The sequence below is a fragment of the Lingula anatina genome, chromosome 3 (genome assembly GCF_051362555.1).
Source record: "Lingula anatina isolate TDL-2025a chromosome 3, LinAna3.0, whole genome shotgun sequence".
NCBI classification, from domain to species: Eukaryota; Metazoa; Brachiopoda; class Lingulata; order Lingulida; family Lingulidae; genus Lingula; species Lingula anatina.
Window position 1 is genome coordinate 1,450,531 of NC_141769.1, and position 20,118 is coordinate 1,470,648.

At 38.1% G+C, this 20,118-nt stretch overlaps 2 protein-coding genes across 3 annotated transcripts in view; one reads left to right on the plus strand and one right to left on the minus strand.

The window, feature by feature from the left end:
• The window catches only part of LOC106175390 (bridge-like lipid transfer protein family member 1), a 54,723-nt gene extending 37,267 nt beyond the window's left edge, over positions 1–17,456 (plus strand). Inside the window, exons 54-64 of one of the 2 annotated variants that reach the window (XM_087009783.1) lie at positions 2,778–3,011; positions 4,392–4,692; positions 4,908–5,065; positions 5,401–5,602; positions 6,034–6,245; positions 6,379–6,657; positions 9,988–10,164; positions 10,368–10,541; positions 13,231–13,359; positions 13,548–13,689; positions 15,285–17,456. In XM_087009783.1, the coding sequence (XP_086865909.1) occupies positions 2,778–3,011; positions 4,392–4,692; positions 4,908–5,065; positions 5,401–5,602; positions 6,034–6,245; positions 6,379–6,657; positions 9,988–10,164; positions 10,368–10,541; positions 13,231–13,359; positions 13,548–13,689; positions 15,285–15,498 (2,222 nt within the window). In that variant the 3' untranslated portion in view covers positions 15,499–17,456. The remainder of the gene's footprint in view (positions 1–2,777; positions 3,012–4,391; positions 4,693–4,907; positions 5,066–5,400; positions 5,603–6,033; positions 6,246–6,378; positions 6,658–9,987; positions 10,165–10,367; positions 10,542–13,230; positions 13,360–13,547; positions 13,690–15,284) is intronic. The other variant, XM_087009784.1, reaches the window with a different exon arrangement.
• On the minus strand, positions 6,651–9,500 carry LOC106175391 (UDP-glucuronosyltransferase 2C1-like). The gene has a single exon (XM_013557363.2). It carries the CDS (start codon positions 9,052–9,054, stop codon positions 7,444–7,446), a length of 1,611 nt encoding a protein of 536 aa, XP_013412817.2. The 5' UTR covers positions 9,055–9,500; the 3' UTR covers positions 6,651–7,443.
• Positions 17,457–20,118: the final 2,662 nt, after the last annotated feature.

Here is a 20,118-nt window from a genome sequence, read left to right on the forward strand (position 1 = left end):
GTTTTGGAGATAAAAGGGAAGCAAAATTTGCAAAGTTCAGTTCATGATGAAAAGTAGGTCAAAGGTCAAATTCAAGGTCACATTTAGATTGCCAGTATATGACTTCCCATTCAACTTCAATAGTAACTATGGACCTATCTCTGCCAGTTTTGGAGAGATAAGGGACTAAATGTTATAATTTTGGAGTTACAATAATGTGCCATAAATTTCCTACAGAAAAAATTAATTAAAATAAAGGTCATTTTGGTCAAAATTCTTGAAATGGGAGGTGCTCTGAAGTTCCAGATGTTCAAATTTGATGAAATAATGTCATTTTTGACCACAAGTTGTCTGCTTTGCCAAGCCTTATGTTTTATTTTTCCGGAGTTCAAAATTTTTTATCCATTACCGTACTGCACATTTTGCTTTCACCACCAATATGTACTTTTTGATACAGCGTAACTTTGGAGATAAAAGGGAAGCAAAATTTGCAAAGTTCAGTTCTTGGTGAAAAGTAGGTCAAAGGTCAATTTTAAGGTCACACTTAGATTGCCAGTATATGACTTCCTATTCAACTTCAATAGTAACTATGGACCTATCTCTGCCAGTTTTGGAGATAAAAGAGAATCAAAATTTGCAAAGTTCAGTTCATGGTGAAAAGTAGGTCAAAGGTCAATTTTAAGGTCACATGTAGATTGCCAGTATATGACTTCCTATTCAAGTTCAATAGAGACTATGGACCTATCTCTGCCAGTTTTGGAGATAAAAGGGAAGCAAAATTTGCAAAGTTCAGTTCATGGTGAAAAGTAGGTCAAAGGTCAATTTTAAGGTCACATTTAGATTGCCAGTATATGTCTTCCTATTCAAGTTCAATAGAGACTATGGACCTATCTCTGCCAGTTTTGGAGATAAAAGGGAAGCAAAATTTGCAAAGTTCAGTTCTTGGTGAAAAGAAGGTCAAAGGTTAATTTTAAGGTCACATGTAGATTGCCAGTATATGACTTCCTATTCAAGTTCAATAGAAACTATGGACCTATCTCTGCCAGTTTTGGAGATAAAAGGGAAGCAAAATTTGCAAAGTTCAGTTCATGGTGAAAAGTAGGTCAAAGGTCAATTTTAAGGTCACATGTAGATTGCCAGTATATGACTTTCTATTCAACTTCAATAGTAACTATGGACCTATCTCTGCCAGTTTTGGAGATAAAAGGGAAGCAAAATTTGCAAAGTTCAGTTCATGGTGAAAAGTAGGTCAAAGGTCAATTTTAAGGTCACATTTAGATTGCCAGCATTTGACTTCCTATTCAAGTTCAATAGAAACTATGGACCTATCTCTGCCAGTTTTGGAGATAAAAAGGAAGCAAAATTTGCAAAGTTCAGTTCATGGTGAAAAGTAGGTCAAAGGTCAATTTTAAGGTCACATTTAGATTGCCAGTATATGACTTCCTATTCAACTTCAATAGTAACTATGGACCTATCTCTGCCAGTTTTGGAGATATAAGGGACTAAATGTTATAATTTTGGAGTTATCATAATGTGCCATAAATTTCCTACAGAAAAAATTAATTAAAATAAAGAAAAGGTCATTTTGGTCAAAATTCTTGAAATGGGAGGTGCTCTGAAGTTCCAGATGTTCAAATTTGATGAAATAATGTCATTTTTGACCACAAGGTGTCTGCTTTGCCAAGCCTTATGTTTTATTTTTCCGGAGTTCAAAATTTTTTATCCATTACCGTACTGCACATTTTGCTTTCACCACCAATATGTACTTTTTGATACAACGTAACTCGAAAACCGTATGGAATACAAAAAAACGGAGACCACCTCCAGTGTTGGGCTTTACATGCTCTACAAAATGCAAAAAAGAATGGGTGTCTAGCATTAACGGTTCCCGAATTAGAGACAGTTTTCAGTTTCGATATCTTATGGCCGCTACTCCCGTGAAAATGCACCGATTGACCCCAAATTCACGGAGATGAAAGATGACCCGAAGGGTAACACTTTCCATTAATATTATTAGTTAAGTCTGTGTGGTGTCTGAATAAGACCGCAAATAATTTTTTTTTCAGCAAAAATTTTGTTTTTTTGAAAATTTTGGCCCGTTTGACCTTGAAATAAAGGTCAAAGGTCAAATCCAAGGGCATATTTGAAATCTACACATATGACTTTTGGAAAGCTGTCTGTAGAAATTTTTCCCATAATTCCTTCCGTAGGGGAGATAATTAGCATTTAATTTTGCCATTTTTGGACAAGGGTGCATTGCAATGAGTGCCACACCTAGACCCCAATACCGACAAAGCCCAAATTTTACGTGGAACGAGTTGAGATTATAGGTGACCTAAATCCAAGAGATGGGTATGGAGGCCCTTACCGTCTAGGAGGAGAAGCGGTAACGGTGACTTGGCGGCGGAGCCGCAGGAGCCGGCGGAGCCGCAGGAGCCGGCGGAACATACGGGTCGGGACTAAAACCATGTGTACCGCCAGCGCCTACGCTGGTGGTACAATAAACCATGAATTGCAGTCTGCTTCTCAAACAGCACAAAACATTTCATCAAGTTAAACTACTAAAATCATTATCTCTGGACCTTTGCTTGTGTTACACCTAAACCAATTTTCCACAAAAGAAAATCATCAAAAACATTTGAAATCCTTCAAACATTCTTCCTAATTGATATTAAGATTGACTTAAAAGTTAATTAATAAAACAGTAAGCCTATAATTATTTTCACAATTTCCAAGAGGCACTTACTGGAACCTACTTCTTTATGTATGTCAGCCTGACCCAGTTTTTGCATGTTTAGACCTATCAGATACGGCTAGCAGCAGCAGCAGTTTCCCCACCCCTGATTCCCCGCCTGTCGCCCCCTTTAGCCGAGCTAATACATCGCCTCAGATTAACGTTACACACATTGATGAGACTTTTAAGAGCAAGACGCATCACAGGCGACTCTCCTCTGGTGACAAAGCAAAATTGAAGCTGAACTTGGACTTCAAAAGGGAGCTCTCCACAATTGCTTCAAGAAAATCTTCAATAGGTGAGTGTGGATCTATGAGAAAATATTTTTTCTTTTCTTTATCTTTTTCATTTCAAAGGACACAGCTGGCCTTAAGACAGTTAAATAACATCTTTGTCAAGCAATTGGCAAAGCAATATGAGCACATTCAGATTTGAAATAGATTTTGAACTTCTACATTGTTTTTTACCCATTGTGAAAATAACATCAATTTGTCAGTTACTGTAATGGAGAAGTCTTGGCAATTGATTTTATTAACAGTGTACCATGTTGTATGTAAGGAAATATTATTGTATGTTGGTTTGAGATGGATTGCCCTGCATGCACTTGGCTTTTTGAAAGTGACAGTGCTTGAGGATGGAATTGAATTGGAATGTAAATGTTTTGTTATGACATTATTTTCCACTTTATTCGTCATTTAGTATGTTTCCCAGGTTATTTAAGAAAAGATAGAATAGAATGTGCTCAGTTAAACACTTTCAGATACGTTCAAATAATTAGATCCATTCCACTTTTAAAGATAAATTCACTTTCAGAGACCCATGAATCACATTCTGCTCCTGTCCTAGGATGTTCACAACTTATTCCAATAATTAAAAGTAAGAACGTATCATCCTGAACATGGAATGATTATGAAAACCCCATTGCACTGAAATGCACTATTTCCATTGTCTGTTTCAGCACTTATACTTTTAAAATTGTTTTAGATGTACAAAACATCCATATTTACCATCCATTGTGTTGTGCCGTAGATAGATTTCAGAATTTGTTGGGAGGTTCACAGTATATTCCAACAAATAGGATTAAGATCACACACTTATCCCCGCAGATGTGATGCTTATAAAACATATATAGCACTGTAATGTACCTTCATGTTTTTTTTCAGCACTTTTACCTTAAGTAGTAGGTATTATACCAAACATCAACCTGTGTCAACCATCTTTGGTATCGTTCCCTGTTTACTACAAAGATATGATATTATGAGGAGCTATTACAGTAGATTTTACAAATTGGTCATTGTGATGTATTTTATTCTTCTGTGTTGTATGAGTTCTTTGCAGCCACACCTTTTTATTTTCATAAAGTGAGATTTTTATGACATGGGTATAGCCTGTTTTGAATTTAGCCTTAATTTTATCAATTAGATTTTAATCTATATATACATATCTGAGATTCCAAAATTGTAAGTAATCATCATGTTCGGTGTTTACAGAGCACTCAGTATTTTGAATTATAGCATAACCTTTTATATATGCTCTATTTCTTCAATTATAGGTATTGTTTTAATTTTGAAACAACAGATAGATAACCACATAATAATAAGAAGGGATATAGTAAATCATCACCAGCCTGTCCAATAATTTTGATGGAAAATGATTCATCTGCCATATTTCCTTCCAGCATCACCAACCTCCCCAACAGCCACGCCTCCCTTTGGGTCGCTGAGGTCATCAGGGGGTCATCCAGTGCAACGGTCTATGTCTACATCAGGAAGACAGCCACCATCCACGTCAGGCACCCCAGTGATGTCACCGCGGCTGTTCAAGGCACAGTTCAGCAATGCCTCCAGACTCAGCAAGGCCTCCAGTACTGGGGGAAACACAGGGAAAGGACCAACCTGGGAAACACTGGTGCTGTACTCTGTGAACCTGTCTAACCTAGACCTACAGGTTAACATGGGGAATGTCATGGGAAATACTGTGTAAGTTAAAACATGGGAAATACTGTATTAGTTAAAACATGGGAAAAGTCCTAGAAGAAACTAAGAATAAATATCGGAATGTCAGGGCATTAATGTAAGCAAAAATACATAACATTATGAGTAATACAAAGCCTCATAGATACTACACTAAGCTGATGAGCAAGAATCAAATTTAACTTGTAATTATCATGAAATGTTTTATATTTTCATTCTAGCTGGTCCACCAAAGAGATTGCCTCAACAGGCCGTTTCTCAATTGACAGCAGCGGGCAGAAGAACATGAGAATCACTGCAGGGTTAGGGGGCTCCAAACTTGATGCCAAGGGTGGAATTGTGGGTGGTTGCATCGAACTAAGACAGATCGATGCTTTCTGTGAGTGTGTTTTTACGAAAAATGAAAAAGGCTAAATGTGATAACTAATGTATGGAAATTATTGTGAGAATTTACTTCACATATCATGTGTCACCACCGTCTTCTGTGTCTAATGAAGAAAAGAAAAACATCATTAGAATTTTACTATGCTTGCAAGTTGTTGATTCATCCTCCATTTTTGACCATCTTCTGAGAGAAAAAATCAGATGCCCACCAATGTAAACTTCAAATTTTTGACGGTCTTCTGGAAGACCCAAAAGACGGCTTCCATCCTCCTCTGAAATTAGCAGAACTGGTTCACTCAAAGTCTGTTTTATCCTACTACACTGTTTCAGTCCAAGTCAGCGAGGATGCTGGCAAGAACCCTGACCACTCGGCTGGCCTAAAGCTGTATGCCATGGAGGGACGGCTGGACTACATGGGGTCCAGTATACTGATGACCAGGGTCAGTGAACTGTCCCTGAACTTAAAGGATGAGTGGACGGTGGATATGACCATGCCGTCTAGTACCAAGGAGACACCTATTGCCACAAAACGGTGTGTGAAAATGAGTTTTTTCTGTTGACATGTGAAGTTTTGATACTTCGTTGAAATACTTTCTAGTATGTATGTTTTTTATGTCTTTGTTATCATTTTTCATGGCAGACTGTTGCATAAATCTTGTATTAATTCTTATGAATTTTATGATTCCTAGTAGCATCTTTTTTAAGATGCTTGTATGTTTGCTGGTGACATTGAATTCCTGTGACAACCCTTCTATGTATTCTGTTTAAGACCTTAAGGTTCACTACAAAGGATATACCTATTGCCACAAAACAGTATGTAACCATGAGTACTCTTTATGTATTTTCCCCCTTTTCATCAAACGATATGATATTTTTGTTTCAATTCGATTAACTTTTCTTTTATATATTCTTTTGTTTTTATAATGATTTGCTCATTACCATATGATGTGTTTTATTTTCCAGCCCAGCCCTGATCTTCATCCATGGAGACCTGAACTGGGACATGTTCCACCTGATGTTATCCAAGTCCACCACACCAGATATCATCAAGATGGCCAGCAAGCTGGAGGAGTACTTCACGCAGCAGTATAACAGCAGTTTACGTGCCTTGTCTGGACTGGGGCCAATAGCTGCTGCCGTTACAAGACAGAAACGACGAAGACATTCACAAGATTGTAAGTAGCAGAAGGGCTTTTTAATAATAACCATGCCTAGGGCCATCTTATCAGATGCCTAGTACAATTCTTTGATGGCAGCAAATATCCAGCTTATTGCTAATTTGAGTATTTTTAATTAATTTTTTTCTAGCCATGTCCATCACAGAACCAGAAGACGAGATCAAGCTGCACCGTAACTGGCAGAAAGTTTTAGAACGCGTCTCAGGCATCCAGCTCTCCATGTTGCCCTCCCCTCTCCCTGAACTGGGGACCATTGTGGGTGGTACCATTAATCTCCATGGCAACAACCTATCACTGGCCTGTTTCCATGGCATCAACTTTAGGTCCAAGTCCTGGGCGCTGTTTGTTCTGAATGAACCCACCATCTCATTTGCCACTGAGGCCCAACATATTTATAATGAAGATCAAGGTAAGGCTGCAGACATTTCAGTCACAGTTCTAAATAAAAAGGGAAAATTATTGATGAGAAATGCTCATCTTGGATAATAATGTTTGTGTTATTCATATTTATGTATTCTGCCTTCCTCTTTGTCTCTCATTTTATTTTCTTATTGGTGTATTGTTTTGTTACACTATACATGTCTATATCAAAGCATGTTATTTAGGTTATATATATCATGAGGAATATTATAAACCCAGCCTGCCTGTAGTTTTCCTTCTCTTAATCTGTACTAAGCACACAGTGGCCAGGGTAGTAATTTTTTACTTTGAGCATTAAATGCATGTTTATCTATATGTACTGGCTCTCTATGGTACAATCTTATAAATATTTAACACATGCCTCTAAAATAATGTGAATGCCTTAGGAATTTTTTCACAGGGAGACCTACATGTATGTTAAATTATTACATAGCATTTCCCTTCTATTCAAATGTTTTAGGTTAAAACCAATCTGCATTTATGATACGTGATTTATTAGTGAATGAAAGAATAACATTCTGAAGTGTTCCAAAAAGAAACAGAATACAGATAACAGTTAATATATTGTTGCTTATAGATTAAAATTACACAAGTTACGGAAGGAAAAGACAATGAAATATGTGTTCATCTAAGTAAATAGTTAAAGAGGCTACTTCCCATTGATTATGTACACATTTTATTATTCCTGGATTATCTTTTTGGTCTTTCCAACATTATATATATGTAAAAGTGAGCCTTTCAAACCCACTTGTGTGTTTTTGTCTTCTTCATGCATCTATTTAACCTTTCTCTCACTGGGCGCAATAGCTTTGCTTTCACAGCAATTTCTACAAATACATTTACAACATACAATACACAGCAGTACTGTACACACAATAACAGTCAGAAGAAATAGAATGACATCCACCAGGTAATACTGGTACCATGGCATGGCAGCTGACGGAGATCGCAAGTACGAGCCGCCATGTTTAAGGACATGTTCTATCCAGTGGGCTGCTTGCTGCTGTGCCGTCCATTGCTGGTCATGATAGATGACAGATAGTTTCTTAGCTGTGTCATAAAATGAGGAGTTATGAATCATTTTATTGATATTGTCCACAAGTGCCTCGGTGGAGAATTCTGTGATGTCCATTGTTAGTGACAGCCCCCTGTGTTGAAATTTGTTACTGTTGTAAACCTGGTCTGCAAAAAGTGGGAACCCCAGTACTGGAATCCCATGGTACAGTGCTTCAAATGTTCCTCCATTCCCACAGTGGCTTATGAACAGTTTTGTGTTGGGATGAGCCAGGAGATCATTCTGTGGCAGCCATAATGACAGCTTGATAGGCTCAGGAATACCTGATGGTTTGGGGCCGGTGAACCTCCATATAACTCCGTAGTCCAGTTGTTCAAAAGCAGCCAGGAATTTTGTGGTAATGTGCTCTGGAAAGTAGTTTGTCCAGGAACCAAAACTGACCACTATAACGCCATTTTTATGAGCATCCATGAACTTTTGTAGTTCAGGAGAGAGTGGTTTCCCAGGCTGGGTGTTCATTCCTCCTGCAAAGATCGTGTTGGGCATCGTTGGTTGAGGGTAATCTATGGCAGGGTGCTTCCCAGTGACTATAAACAACTCTGAAGCAGATATCAGCTCTGGAAAAGTTTTCTTGGGCAGTCCTGGCAAATAATCTATGAACAAATTTTCAGGATACTCACCTGGCTTCAGTAGGACTGCAAATAGTTTGTACATCAAGAAGTTTCCCATCCTCTGTGAGAAAGTCATTTTATCAGTGTAAGCTCCGGTGTTAAATGGATGTGGAATGAAGGATGGAAGAAGGGAAATCCCTGACAGAGGATGTGGTATGAATGAAGAAGTGATATATGGAATGCTATGTTTGTATGGCAGTAAATATGAGGTGGGGAAGAAGCCAAAAGCGTTGTGCAGCACTGCCATGTCTATCCCCAGCTCCTTGATTCTGTTATTAAATACGTCATCTTTTAGCATATCTTCAGTGTACTCCGTAGTCATCAGTTTCTTGACCTTATTCCTAAAAGCTATTGCTTTAAATGGAAATATTCTTTCATAAGGATCGTCAAAAAAGGCCAGCAGTCCATTTCTCTGCTCCTCCTTATCCTCAAACAGCATGAAGTCGGCCGACCTTGTTTTGAAAGTTAACAGAGGAACATGTTCATTATTAGTCAGGGTGGTGGGGAGATACGGGAGGGCGTGTTCTCCCACAGCCAGATACCCCTGGTGCCCTCTATCCACCAGTCCCAGAATCAGTGTCTGGAGCTCTATCAGCTGCCCTTTCACTGGGAACACTATGCCTAGAAATGTAGCACTTTCTGTATATTGGCACAAGTAGAAAGAAAATAGGAAGACTATCATCTGTCCACATGGCTCCATTTTAGGACTCCCTTGTCAAGGTGTGTTCAGACAGGCTGTGCTGCTATCGTTTTAGGTCTAATATGTATAAAAATTCAGATGGCCAAAATAGCTGTGTGATCTTGGATTTAAATATCTTGAACACATGTGAGATGTCCCACACCATCAGAAGACAGTTGTACAGGCTCAGTCCTCTGTTCCTGGGACATACTCATATCTGGCAGATTGATCTGTTGACACATTCTGGGGTCAAAGGAAGTTCATTTTTAGAACTTGTCTGAGCACATTTAAGTACAGTACACTTTAGCCAACAGGTAATTTTTTTTATGGTTTGATGATTTAAGTCATGCAACAAAATAGGACAACTTTGACTTCCCTTTATGTAGATGTGGCATGTGAAGAGTGAACCATTGCCTGAAGGAAAAATTCTTGGCTTTCAAATAAGTCATTCATCCTGGACACACTAAGTGACACACTTGTTGTATTTCATAAAGTGCCTGCAGCAGAATTTTTGTAAAAGAGCCATTGAAACATAATTACTGTATGTAGAAAGAAACAAGTTTATTCAGGGATTCAAGGCCCCCGCCCCATATTACCCATACATGTGTTTTACAATAGCAGTATATTAGTACTGTTAGCCATGGTATGCCATATCAAAAAGAAATAAATAGATAAATGGAATAAATAAACATATAATAATAACAATAAATGAAATAAAATAATAATTAAATCACTTTTCTTACTGTGTATGTATCTTTCCATGATATGTATTTTTTTTAACAATAATATTAATTTCATTTACTTTAGTAATCTTCTTCTGTTCATTTTACCCATGTAAAGTCTACTGAACATTTTATATGGATTTTAGACTATAAATAAATATTATTATTATTATTAATTTATTATTAACATTATTATTATTATTATTATTATTATTATTCAATCTTCACCCAGCGGCGACCCATGCTGTCCAGAACTTGTCCTTCAACCTAGGCCACAACGTGACTCAGCCTACCAACGTCAAGCACATGGCCACCATCTGTAAGATCTCGCGGGGGTACCACATGCCCCCGCCCTTCACCAGTGTACAGGAGTGGTTCCACTATGCCTTCTCCTCTAATGAAGTCAGAGGTGAGTGGTATATACAAGTGATAGAGTCATTTTGGAGTATTGCTTTTTATGGTGTTCAGACCTTGTGAGACCTGAGATATGAATCAAATAGATGAATAAAGAAATGAATGAGTAAATAAATGAAAAATTGGATAAATGAAGAAAAAAATGAAAGGATTGAGTAAACAAACAAATGCTTTTATAAGGCACATTAACTTTTTCAGTCCTGAACACGTTTCCGCCAATGCACAGCGAGGAGGTGGCAGCAGAGAGAAAACTTGGCAGACAGAAGAGTATCACTTATAACCACGACACTGAGATCATCTTCGCTCTTCCCACTCTGCAGCTACACCTGAAGACTGAGCACCTGCAGGGGGAGAAACCCCCAGGGCCTGAGGGTAAGATTGGGAGAGAAACCCCTGGGTCTGTAGGGTAAGATAGGGGGATAAAATACCCCAGGGCTGGAGGGTAGGATGGGGGTGGGAGATATAAACAACTATGTAAAATAGTTTGTTATTAAGTCAGCCAAATGAATTTACATTGTTTCCTAAAAAGGGTTTTGCTACGAACTCTTAATATTTTTGATTCTATATATCTGAAAAAAAAAGTTGGCTTTTCTTAAAGGACAATGTTCATGTAAAAATCCATTTCTCGAATTTTGAAGATACAGCACTCAATCTATACACTAGAGGTATGTTTTAATCGATCCCCGCCATTTAAAAATTATAAAAACAATCTATTAGTAGAAAAAAAGCGTTTTAGTAAACCTCACCTCAATATGCAAAAATGAAGCAACAGATCTGGGTCACGTGGTACTGTGACGACAATCACGATAAAGGTCTATGAGACTCAACTGAGCTGCAGGTGCATACAGACGGAGAAGTTAAGGAAAGTTGTGTTGAACGGAGTTGAGGAATTTTCGTTATGCCTCGGTGTGTTGCCGTGGGATTCACCAAAATTGCAGCTCTCGTTGACAATCTTCCGTGACTTACTTACTAACTTCGGTGACAATAGTTGCGATGCTCTAGATCATGGTCACCTCAGGTGGTTTAGATCATATCAAGAGCTGGTAGTCTTTCATATTAACTGTCATCAGTTGGCAAACTTACTGATTGCTGATGCATTTTAAATGCATTGTAGTTGACCAAAAGCTCGTTTACAACAAACCTGTTAATTATGCACCGCTGCAATTCCCAAGCCAGGTAATAACAGGTATGAAACTCGTCTTGGTGGGCTTTCATATTTTTCAATATATCTCATTTATTTCATGGGGTTATTTTATTGGTATTTGTAAATGACGTTAAATATCAATACTTAAACAATTAAGTTCAAACACGGTCGCGAACATTAATAAAAGAAATTGCTCTCAGGGTATCTTGAGGCTTCCGTGGAAGAAAACGTGTTGAGGAAAAACAGGAAAAAGAGCGTTATATTAAAGAAAAAATGGGAACTGCTATAATAAAATGGTTCGTTATCCTAATTCGTTTATGCTTTGAGGATTTGTTTCTGAAGATTATTTCATCTGAAATATTAAATAATTTAAAAGATTGATTATTTTATAACTTAACGCAAATTCTGCGTCAGTACGCAATTTTTTTTTTTTTTTTTGCAAATTTGTAAGCTTATAACAACGTGCTATAAAGATCTACTCAACAAAAAAATTTGCTTGGGTAAAATTGAGTACGGAATGAACTGGAGACACTTGGCTTGTCATTAAGTTTACACGAAAATATGTCAGGTAACTTTAAACTGTCTTTGAAAGAGTAAAGATTGAAAGATAATTTTAGACAAACTTTGACGGGGGAAATACCTACAAAGAGTAATGGGCTATTTCGCCAACATCTTGTTGAAAATTTTACACTGCAATTCTATCAAATAAGCTAAGGAACTAATTGCCAAATTAATACTCTCATCACATAACAGGGGGGTAACCAGACCTGCAAAAATTGTACGCACATATTTAAAAAGATTACAAGCACATACAGCAAAATGTAGACTTACGCAAAACATGAAGGACAGCGTAATCACAGCAAATGTACCTCATATAGTAGCTTAATTTCCATTAATAATAAAATCATCATTTAAGTCAAAAATATTCTTGCGATTTAATAACTATTTTAATTTACCCAGAACGGTATATTTATTTTTAAAGGCGGTTAACTGAAATATAGTTTTATGATTTGTTTGTGAAAATTGCCCATGTCACCCTGTTAGTTTGGAGGTCTAAGCTGGATCAAGTCCGTGTTAAAATTCCTATGAAGTTGTGCAGGCAAAATTCTTCCTTTCTTTCTCTAGCTCCTCGATAAACCTGGTGTTCAGATTTTATCTAGTACCCCCAGGTCTACGGGAGCTGCGCTTTGTAACTAACGCACAGGTAGATTTTTACCTGAGATAACTGGAGTAAAGCTTAGATAGAGAGTGCGTTCGATACAAGCAAGACAAATTGAATGCCATTTAACCCTCTAATTAAGAGGTAAAGGAAGTTCCAGGTAGATGGATGATTAAGATAGGACTTGTAAAGGTAACGGGCATTGTTTACCTCAGTTTAATAAAAGTATGCAAGACGGAGTGTCAGCGGTTTAATAAAATAAATTGAATTTCACAAATAACATGGACCTCATATGCAATAATCAACATTTCCCTTAACTCATTCAAATGCAGTGTTTTATACAGCTTGGGATAACCATAATGAAATGCTTGTTAAAGAAATGACTAGACGGGAAATGGTTTTACACAGCTTCACGAGGATTTAGACCCCTCGGGTAAGAGATTTGAATGAGTATAAACTTTTATCAGAAGCCAGAGAAGTCATCTTACAGGTAGACAATGCAGCTCAGTTTGACAGCTAAGCACGCTCTGTTCTCCAGTGGCTCGATTGTCGTCATTGGACCACGTGACCACGTAGCTCATTAACTCCCAGGCCGAGCAAATAGGACGTTTTTTAAAGCCAAAAATTTACAAAATGAGCTTTTAATTTGTGTATTTGGATAAAGATATCGTTAGTTGGGCATGTTTTCTGAAGAATATGTTCCGTTCAGGCCATTCTGACGGCATGAAGCAAACCCTTTAAAGTTCTGTTTTTTCCAGATCCTATGCCAGTGGTGGATGTGAGTTTTGTCACGGAGTTTGAGGATCACATCTTTGTTGCCATGGACGCGGAAGTCATGTTGTTCCTCCACGACCTCGTCACCAGTTATGTCAAAGAGAAGGACAAAGGTGACCTAATAACCCAAACAGTTGTTCACACCAATAATAATTGCCCTAAATTAGAGTTCATTGTTGCCAAATACACCACTCTTGTGAGTGCAGAACCCCACCAAAATGTCAGAAATTTGGCACATGTGATATGTTGATCATATAATTATTAAACAGAAAATGATAATGCTTACATTGTTTAATTCTAGGCTCCAGGGTGTCTGGCTATAAGACCCCAAGGTCTCCAGAGACGGAGAAGAAAAAGATCACAGTGACTGATCCTACCAGTGAACTGAAAAAGGACTTCAGAGAGTTCCACTGTAAGACATGGCACCTGGAGCCCACTGTGAGGTAGGTTATGTAAGACATGGCACCTGGAGCCTACTGTGAGGTAGGTAATGTAAGACATGGCACCTGGAGCCCACTGTGAGGTAGGTAATGTAAGACATGACACCTGGAGCCCACTGTGAGGTAGGTAATGTAAGACATGACACCTGGAACCCACTGTGAGGTAGGTAATGTAAGACATGACACCTGGAACCCACTGTGAGGTAGGTAATGTAAGACATGACACCTGGAACCCACTGTGAGGTAGGTAATGTAAGACATGACACCTGGAGCCCACTGTGAGGTAGGTAATGTAAGACATGACACCTGGAACCCACTGTGAGGTAGGTAATGTAAGACATGGCACCTGGAGCCCACTGTGAGGTAGGTAATGTAAGACATGACACCTGGAGCCCACTGTGAGGTAGGTAATGTAAGACATGGCACCTGGAACCCACTGTAAGGTAGGTAATGTAAGACATGACACCTGGAACCCACTGTGAGGTAGGTAATGTAAGACATGGCACCTGGAGCCCACTGTGAGGTAGGTAATGTAAGACATGACACCTGGAGCCCACTGTGAGGTAGGTAATGTAAGACATGGCACCTGGAACCCACTGTGAGGTAGGTAATGTAAGACATGGCACCTGGAACCCACTGTGAGGTAGGTAATGTAAGACATGACACCTGGAGCCCACTGTGAGGTAGGTAATGTAAGACATGGCACCTGGAACCCACTGTGAGGTAGGTAATGTAAGACATGACACCTGGAGCCCACTGTGAGGTAGGTAATGTAAGACATGACACCTGGAACCCACTGTGAGGTAGGTAATGTAAGACATGACACCTGGAACCCACTGTGAGGTAGGTAATGTAAGACATGACACCTGGAACCCACTGTGAGGTAGGTAATGTAAGACATGACACCTGGAGCCCACTGTGAGGTAGGTAATGTAAGACATGACACCTGGAACCCACTGTGAGGTAGGTAATGTAAGACATGACACCTGGAGCCCACTGTGAGGTAGGTAATGTAAGACATGACACCTGGAACCCACTGTGAGGTAGGTAATGTAAGACATGACACCTGGAGCCCACTGTGAGGTAGGTAATGTAAGACATGACACCTGGAACCCACTGTGAGGTAGGTAATGTAAGACATGACACCTGGAGCCCACTGTGAGGTAGGTAATGTAAGACATGACACCTGGAGCCCACTGTGAGGTAGGTAATGTAAGACATGACACCTGGAACCCACTGTGAGGTAGGTAATGTAAGACATGACACCTGGAACCCACTGTGAGGTAGGTAATGTAAGACATGACACCTGGAACCCACTGTGAGGTATGGGAATCTATTCAGTTAATATTGATATCACTACCTGCGCCAAGGATGTTATTTTTTTTACCCTGTTTGTTGTTAGTTAATGCCCTAACTCAAAAGGTTAAGGACAAATTTTGATATAAGTAACAGGTTAGGTCAAAAGTCTTAGGATTGATAATATTCTGGTAGGGATCAGTTTATTAATTATTAAGACATTTGATAGGGAAAAACATTTTGAAGGGAAAAATTAATTCCTTTTGTTTGACTTAATGAGTAATACCCACATTTACTTGCAGACTTTTATCCTGGGCAGGCAGCCAGATAGAGCCTGTGGGTGCCGACAACATCCTGAAGCGTCTTGGTTTCTCTCACGCCCGTACCACCATCCCCAAGTGGATGCAGCGTGGCGCCATGGATCCCCTGGACAAGGTACTGGCGGTGCTGGTAGACAAGCTGATCCTGGCGCTCAGAGAGGACGGGACTGAGGAACTTAAGGAAGAGACACAGTGAAAGAAATTAAGGAAGAGACACAGTGAGAAACTAAAGGAATAGACACATTAAGGAGAAAAGTGCATAGGAAGTTAAGTTGACCCTGGCTCTCAGAGGAGGGAAGATAGGAATTTTAAGGAAGAGACACAATAAAGAGGAAGGAACTGGGAAAATTAGGGAAAACTGGTGAAGAAGAATGCATGGAGGAAAAAACAGCAAAGCAGGTGGTGCAGATGTATAAAAAAAAATGTAAGGTGTACCTATGGGGTACATCAGGGACATGTAGGGTACCATGCCCTGGGTACCAATTGAAGGATCACCCACTGAGAGGTTGTCATTTGCCATTTATGCCAAATAGTTCCTTATGGGAATGTCTAGAACACTATTTCAGTGCATGCTATGGTGCTATTATTTGTTGAAACTAGAACATTCCTGGACACAAGATGGCGTATATGACGTGTCATGGAGGTCAACTCTTCCTCACTGGTGACCTTGTCCTTATTGTGACCTTGCCTAGGACACTTTACTCACACATTGAAAATAGGAGATAAAAAATCTTAATACATATTGGTAGTTTAAAAATTAATAATGAAAAAAAATTAGTTGAAAGTAGCATGAAAATTGCTTTATAGCAAAAGCATGGTGTGTGTTTTTTATTGTTTCAGTTATCAAACGTTGATTGATAAAAGTTCTCTTATGAAGTAAGTTCCCATTTATTTTTATATTTTATTTCATTTCATTGTGAGTAGCATAAAATGCATAATTATAGTGTAATGTTATTTTATCTAGTAACATTATTTGCTGAAGGCCTACCTTTAGTTTCACTTTCATATGGATAAAGAATCTTTAAAACTGTTCAGTGAGCTTTGGAATGATCAGCGATCCGTTCATTCTAGTCCCGGGTTTATGGATAGTGGGAATAAAAGAGAATGTGTGAGTGGCTATCCCTTCCCCACCCAGCCCTACCTTTTAGCTTCTCCTTCCTTTGAAATGTTTTAACCTGCAAACCTAGGGTAAAAAAAAAAAAGATCAAACATAGTGCAACCCCCCCCCCCTCTCTGTGGCAGAATCCCAGGTCTTCACATTAGAAAAGCTCCACATTTGGAGCATCCATACTGAGGGGTTAAGTTACCCAGCTACTGGTGTACTGATAGGGTAAATTTGTCAAGCCGCCGAGAATATAATTAAAATTTAGTGGCAATACAATTATTGGATTTTATAAAGCATCTTTTTTTTACTTGAAACTCTTGCTTTAAATGTCCAGTTAACAAATATTATTAGGCATGTAAAAAGTGTACATGAATTTGTGTAAAGATTGTCTGATTGTCACGCTGTTTATGTCTTGGTGCTTAGATTTCTATTATTACATCAGGATCTGTTTGATGTAAAATTATAGATAAGGTTTTTAATTTCATTGTCTGCTATTCTTTGCTGAATTTTTTTCAAGTCTGATGGAAATGCATTTTAATGCTTAGAAGTACTTTTTGTATGCATTTGGATAGCATTTTGATTAATGAATATAATGTTGTTAGTAAACATATCTTGTAAAAAATTATATCATTGTCTTGTACAGAAACAGGTGTATATTTTCTTAGTTTTATCAAGCATTTTTATTAACTCAGTTATTGTGGAGTCATTGTTATTAAAACATATATAAATCTGTCTATTAATTATATGGTCAGTCTAGTGATATGTATTTATTGATTAAAATGCAAAATCTTATAGAAATATCACCAAATATGTCCACATTCTGGTATGTGTTAGAGTATAGAATGATAGTTTATTGTGATATTTTGTTGGTGAATAATAGTAACAAGTTGAACCCAATATTTTCTCTTTTTGCTCAGGAAATATGTTAAAATTCAACAAACTGTAACAGTGATAGCAATATTGATGTATGTGAGCCACTTTGAGGTATTGTTTCATTCAATACAGCGAAAAGTAGAAAGAAGCTTCATTAAAATTGGATATGAAACGCTTTCAAGTTTTCTAGCATAATGAGTATGCTTGTGATGTTCTAATTTACGAAGCATTGATTTTTTTTTTTTTTTTTTTTTTTTGTAACCTTGAAATAGATGTATGATGATAATGGTATTATTATTATTATTATAAGACAAGTTCATTCTCAGTTGCTCAATTAATAAATGTAGAGAGTGCACTTTATTCTTGAAATGTCATCGATGTTGTTCTTATTGTGATATACATTATGACATAATATATTGTATTCAAATATTCAATAAATATTAATAATAATTACTGTATCACAGCTGTGTCTTCATTAAACCATGGCACTTAAAAACTTATAAACCAATTGAAATTTGAATAAATAATAATCCAGCAATACCGTTCTTTCACGATCGTGCGTTGACGGTCCCCGTTTTTCTTCCACAAAGTTTCAAACCATCCTTCCTTGTTGATATCAATATAGTCGAGCAAAAAGGACAAAGTGTACATATTTTGCAAAACTACTTTTTTATCCGCAATTCTGACCTTAGAAAGATAAAATCCCTTAAATCATATCTTTTCAAATGTCAGTTCCACGGACGGCAGTCCAAATGAATCCAGATCCGTTAAGATCTAATGGTAAGTTCATAAATGGAAATTATCAAACACAAGCCGAAAAACGTTCATACTGTTAGCATAGATCTACGTTTGCTTATTTACTGGTAAGTTGTTTAAATAGAAATGGTACAAAATATCGTAGTGCAGGGACGGGTTGATCAGTGGTATCAGGGTAACTGCAAACAGCTATAAAATATTAGTGTCGGCGCTAAAATCCAATAGCTGCAAGTTCATGCAGACAAAACCATGAGAACGGAGCTGGTAGTGAATTGATGAATGCTGTAGGAAAGCCCAGCTATACACCTGATAACTTTATGTATTCTCTGATATCTGCCACGTTTGAAAAACAAATCAAACTGTGGTGTTATAGTTCGGGACAGCAAAATTTTCATGTGCAAGCGAACAGTAAACAACGTACATGTACCATTGTTATTTACGCACGTTGTGCGCGTTTATGAGGAGGCAGACCCTTTCATCTCTGGCCGATACCTAACTGCGCTAGAGGGAAGGAAGTCTACATTACTTTGATAACGAAGTTAGAGTGGCTATTAATATTCCGATGTGATAAAATTGTTTCAGTGACTTAGAAAAATTGATTGCGAAAAAGCATACTCGCGCTTTTTTTTTTTTTTTTTTTTTTATTTTTGGCGGGGGTTGGGGGTGGGGTTGAAAAAATGCACTGCGGTTGCAAATGTGTGTTTATTGTACAAGTCGCATAATACAACCAACCGCATTGGGATGAGAGAGACGAGATGCGAAAAGGTAGATATAGATATCGGCACCTTGGTCGGTATAAATAAATAAACTTCATGGCTTAAGATTCGTTTTAATAAATGCAAAGTAATGAGGAAAAAAACAATTTGATTGCATCGGCCTTGTCGGTGTCTTGTCAGAGTATTCGGATTATTTCACGGAGCTATACGAGACAGCGCAGTAAGCTTTTGTGTGGTTTCCATCTCTCTATGAAAGGACTTTGAAGCGGAAAACATATGACCTACTTATTTTGTTCTGATCTAAATGTTTACCTAATACTCTAAGGTTCCGCGTCCACGCAAAGGCCCACAGAGATCCGCGAAGAAGAGGCAAATATGTCAGCCCATCACATTCTCTTACAGTTGACCTTGTTTTGTTGTTTTTTCATACCCGAGACATACACAGGTAAGTTAATTACACTAGTTAGGACACAGGTCGCGAACTCAGCTGTCCTCTTCGGTTCAGAAGAGACGCCATTCGCAGACTACTTGTACAACTGTAGCTATTCGCTGGTTATTAGTCGCAGTTGTTCAGGCTTCGTTTCGTTTGATTTCCATGGGCGTCTCTTTGAGGCACCCAGAGATACATAAACTACTGGAAATACTCTATTTGATATCAGTGACCTCTGAAACTCAGAGTTATTCCGTTATAAAAGCCATAAACATTACAAATCAAAAATCATACAAAAATTCACAAAATTCCTAAAATGATGCCCCTTAGAAAGAAATTAATTAAGAATTACATCAAATTTCATAAATTAGTTGAATGAAGCAAGTGCAAAGAGTCGCTTTACAGATACGCCAAAGTCGGCACTAAAAAAATAACTTCATTTCTGCTCTGTTCATATAGCAGCGTGCAGGTGCGTTTAGTTCCAACCAACCCGGAAGTTATATTCATGAACGTATTATCTCAGAAGAAGGAGAAATATGTTTACCAGTCTAATAATTGAATGTTTACTGAAGCTGACATTATTAGACTGCCGCCCCTTGATGTTCAAGCACGTTTGAACCTACATGTTGAACGAACTTAAATCATTAAGCAAGTTATTTTGTTACACGCTAAATTATTAAGCAAGTCATTTTCTCTTTAAAATCTTGCCCTTGCAGCAAAATAAGCCCCATACCCATTTTACGCATACCACTTCACTGGCGGATCCAAGATAACTTTCTAAATGTAGAATAATATAGACGAGGACAATTTCACTTTGTGTATTGCATGTATCTTCCTCACATATTGAGTACACGGAAGGAAATTGCTTGATTTTGTCTCATTTTATTTTTCACTCCTTTTTTGCGGGGGGGGGGGGGGGGAGGGGAAGGGAGATGT

Bases quoted from the DNA above. Each gene is read 5' to 3' on its own strand.
- LOC106175391 (XM_013557363.2), bottom strand. From the start codon at position 9,054: ATGGAGCCATGTGGACAGATGATAGTCTTCCTATTTTCTTTCTACTTG.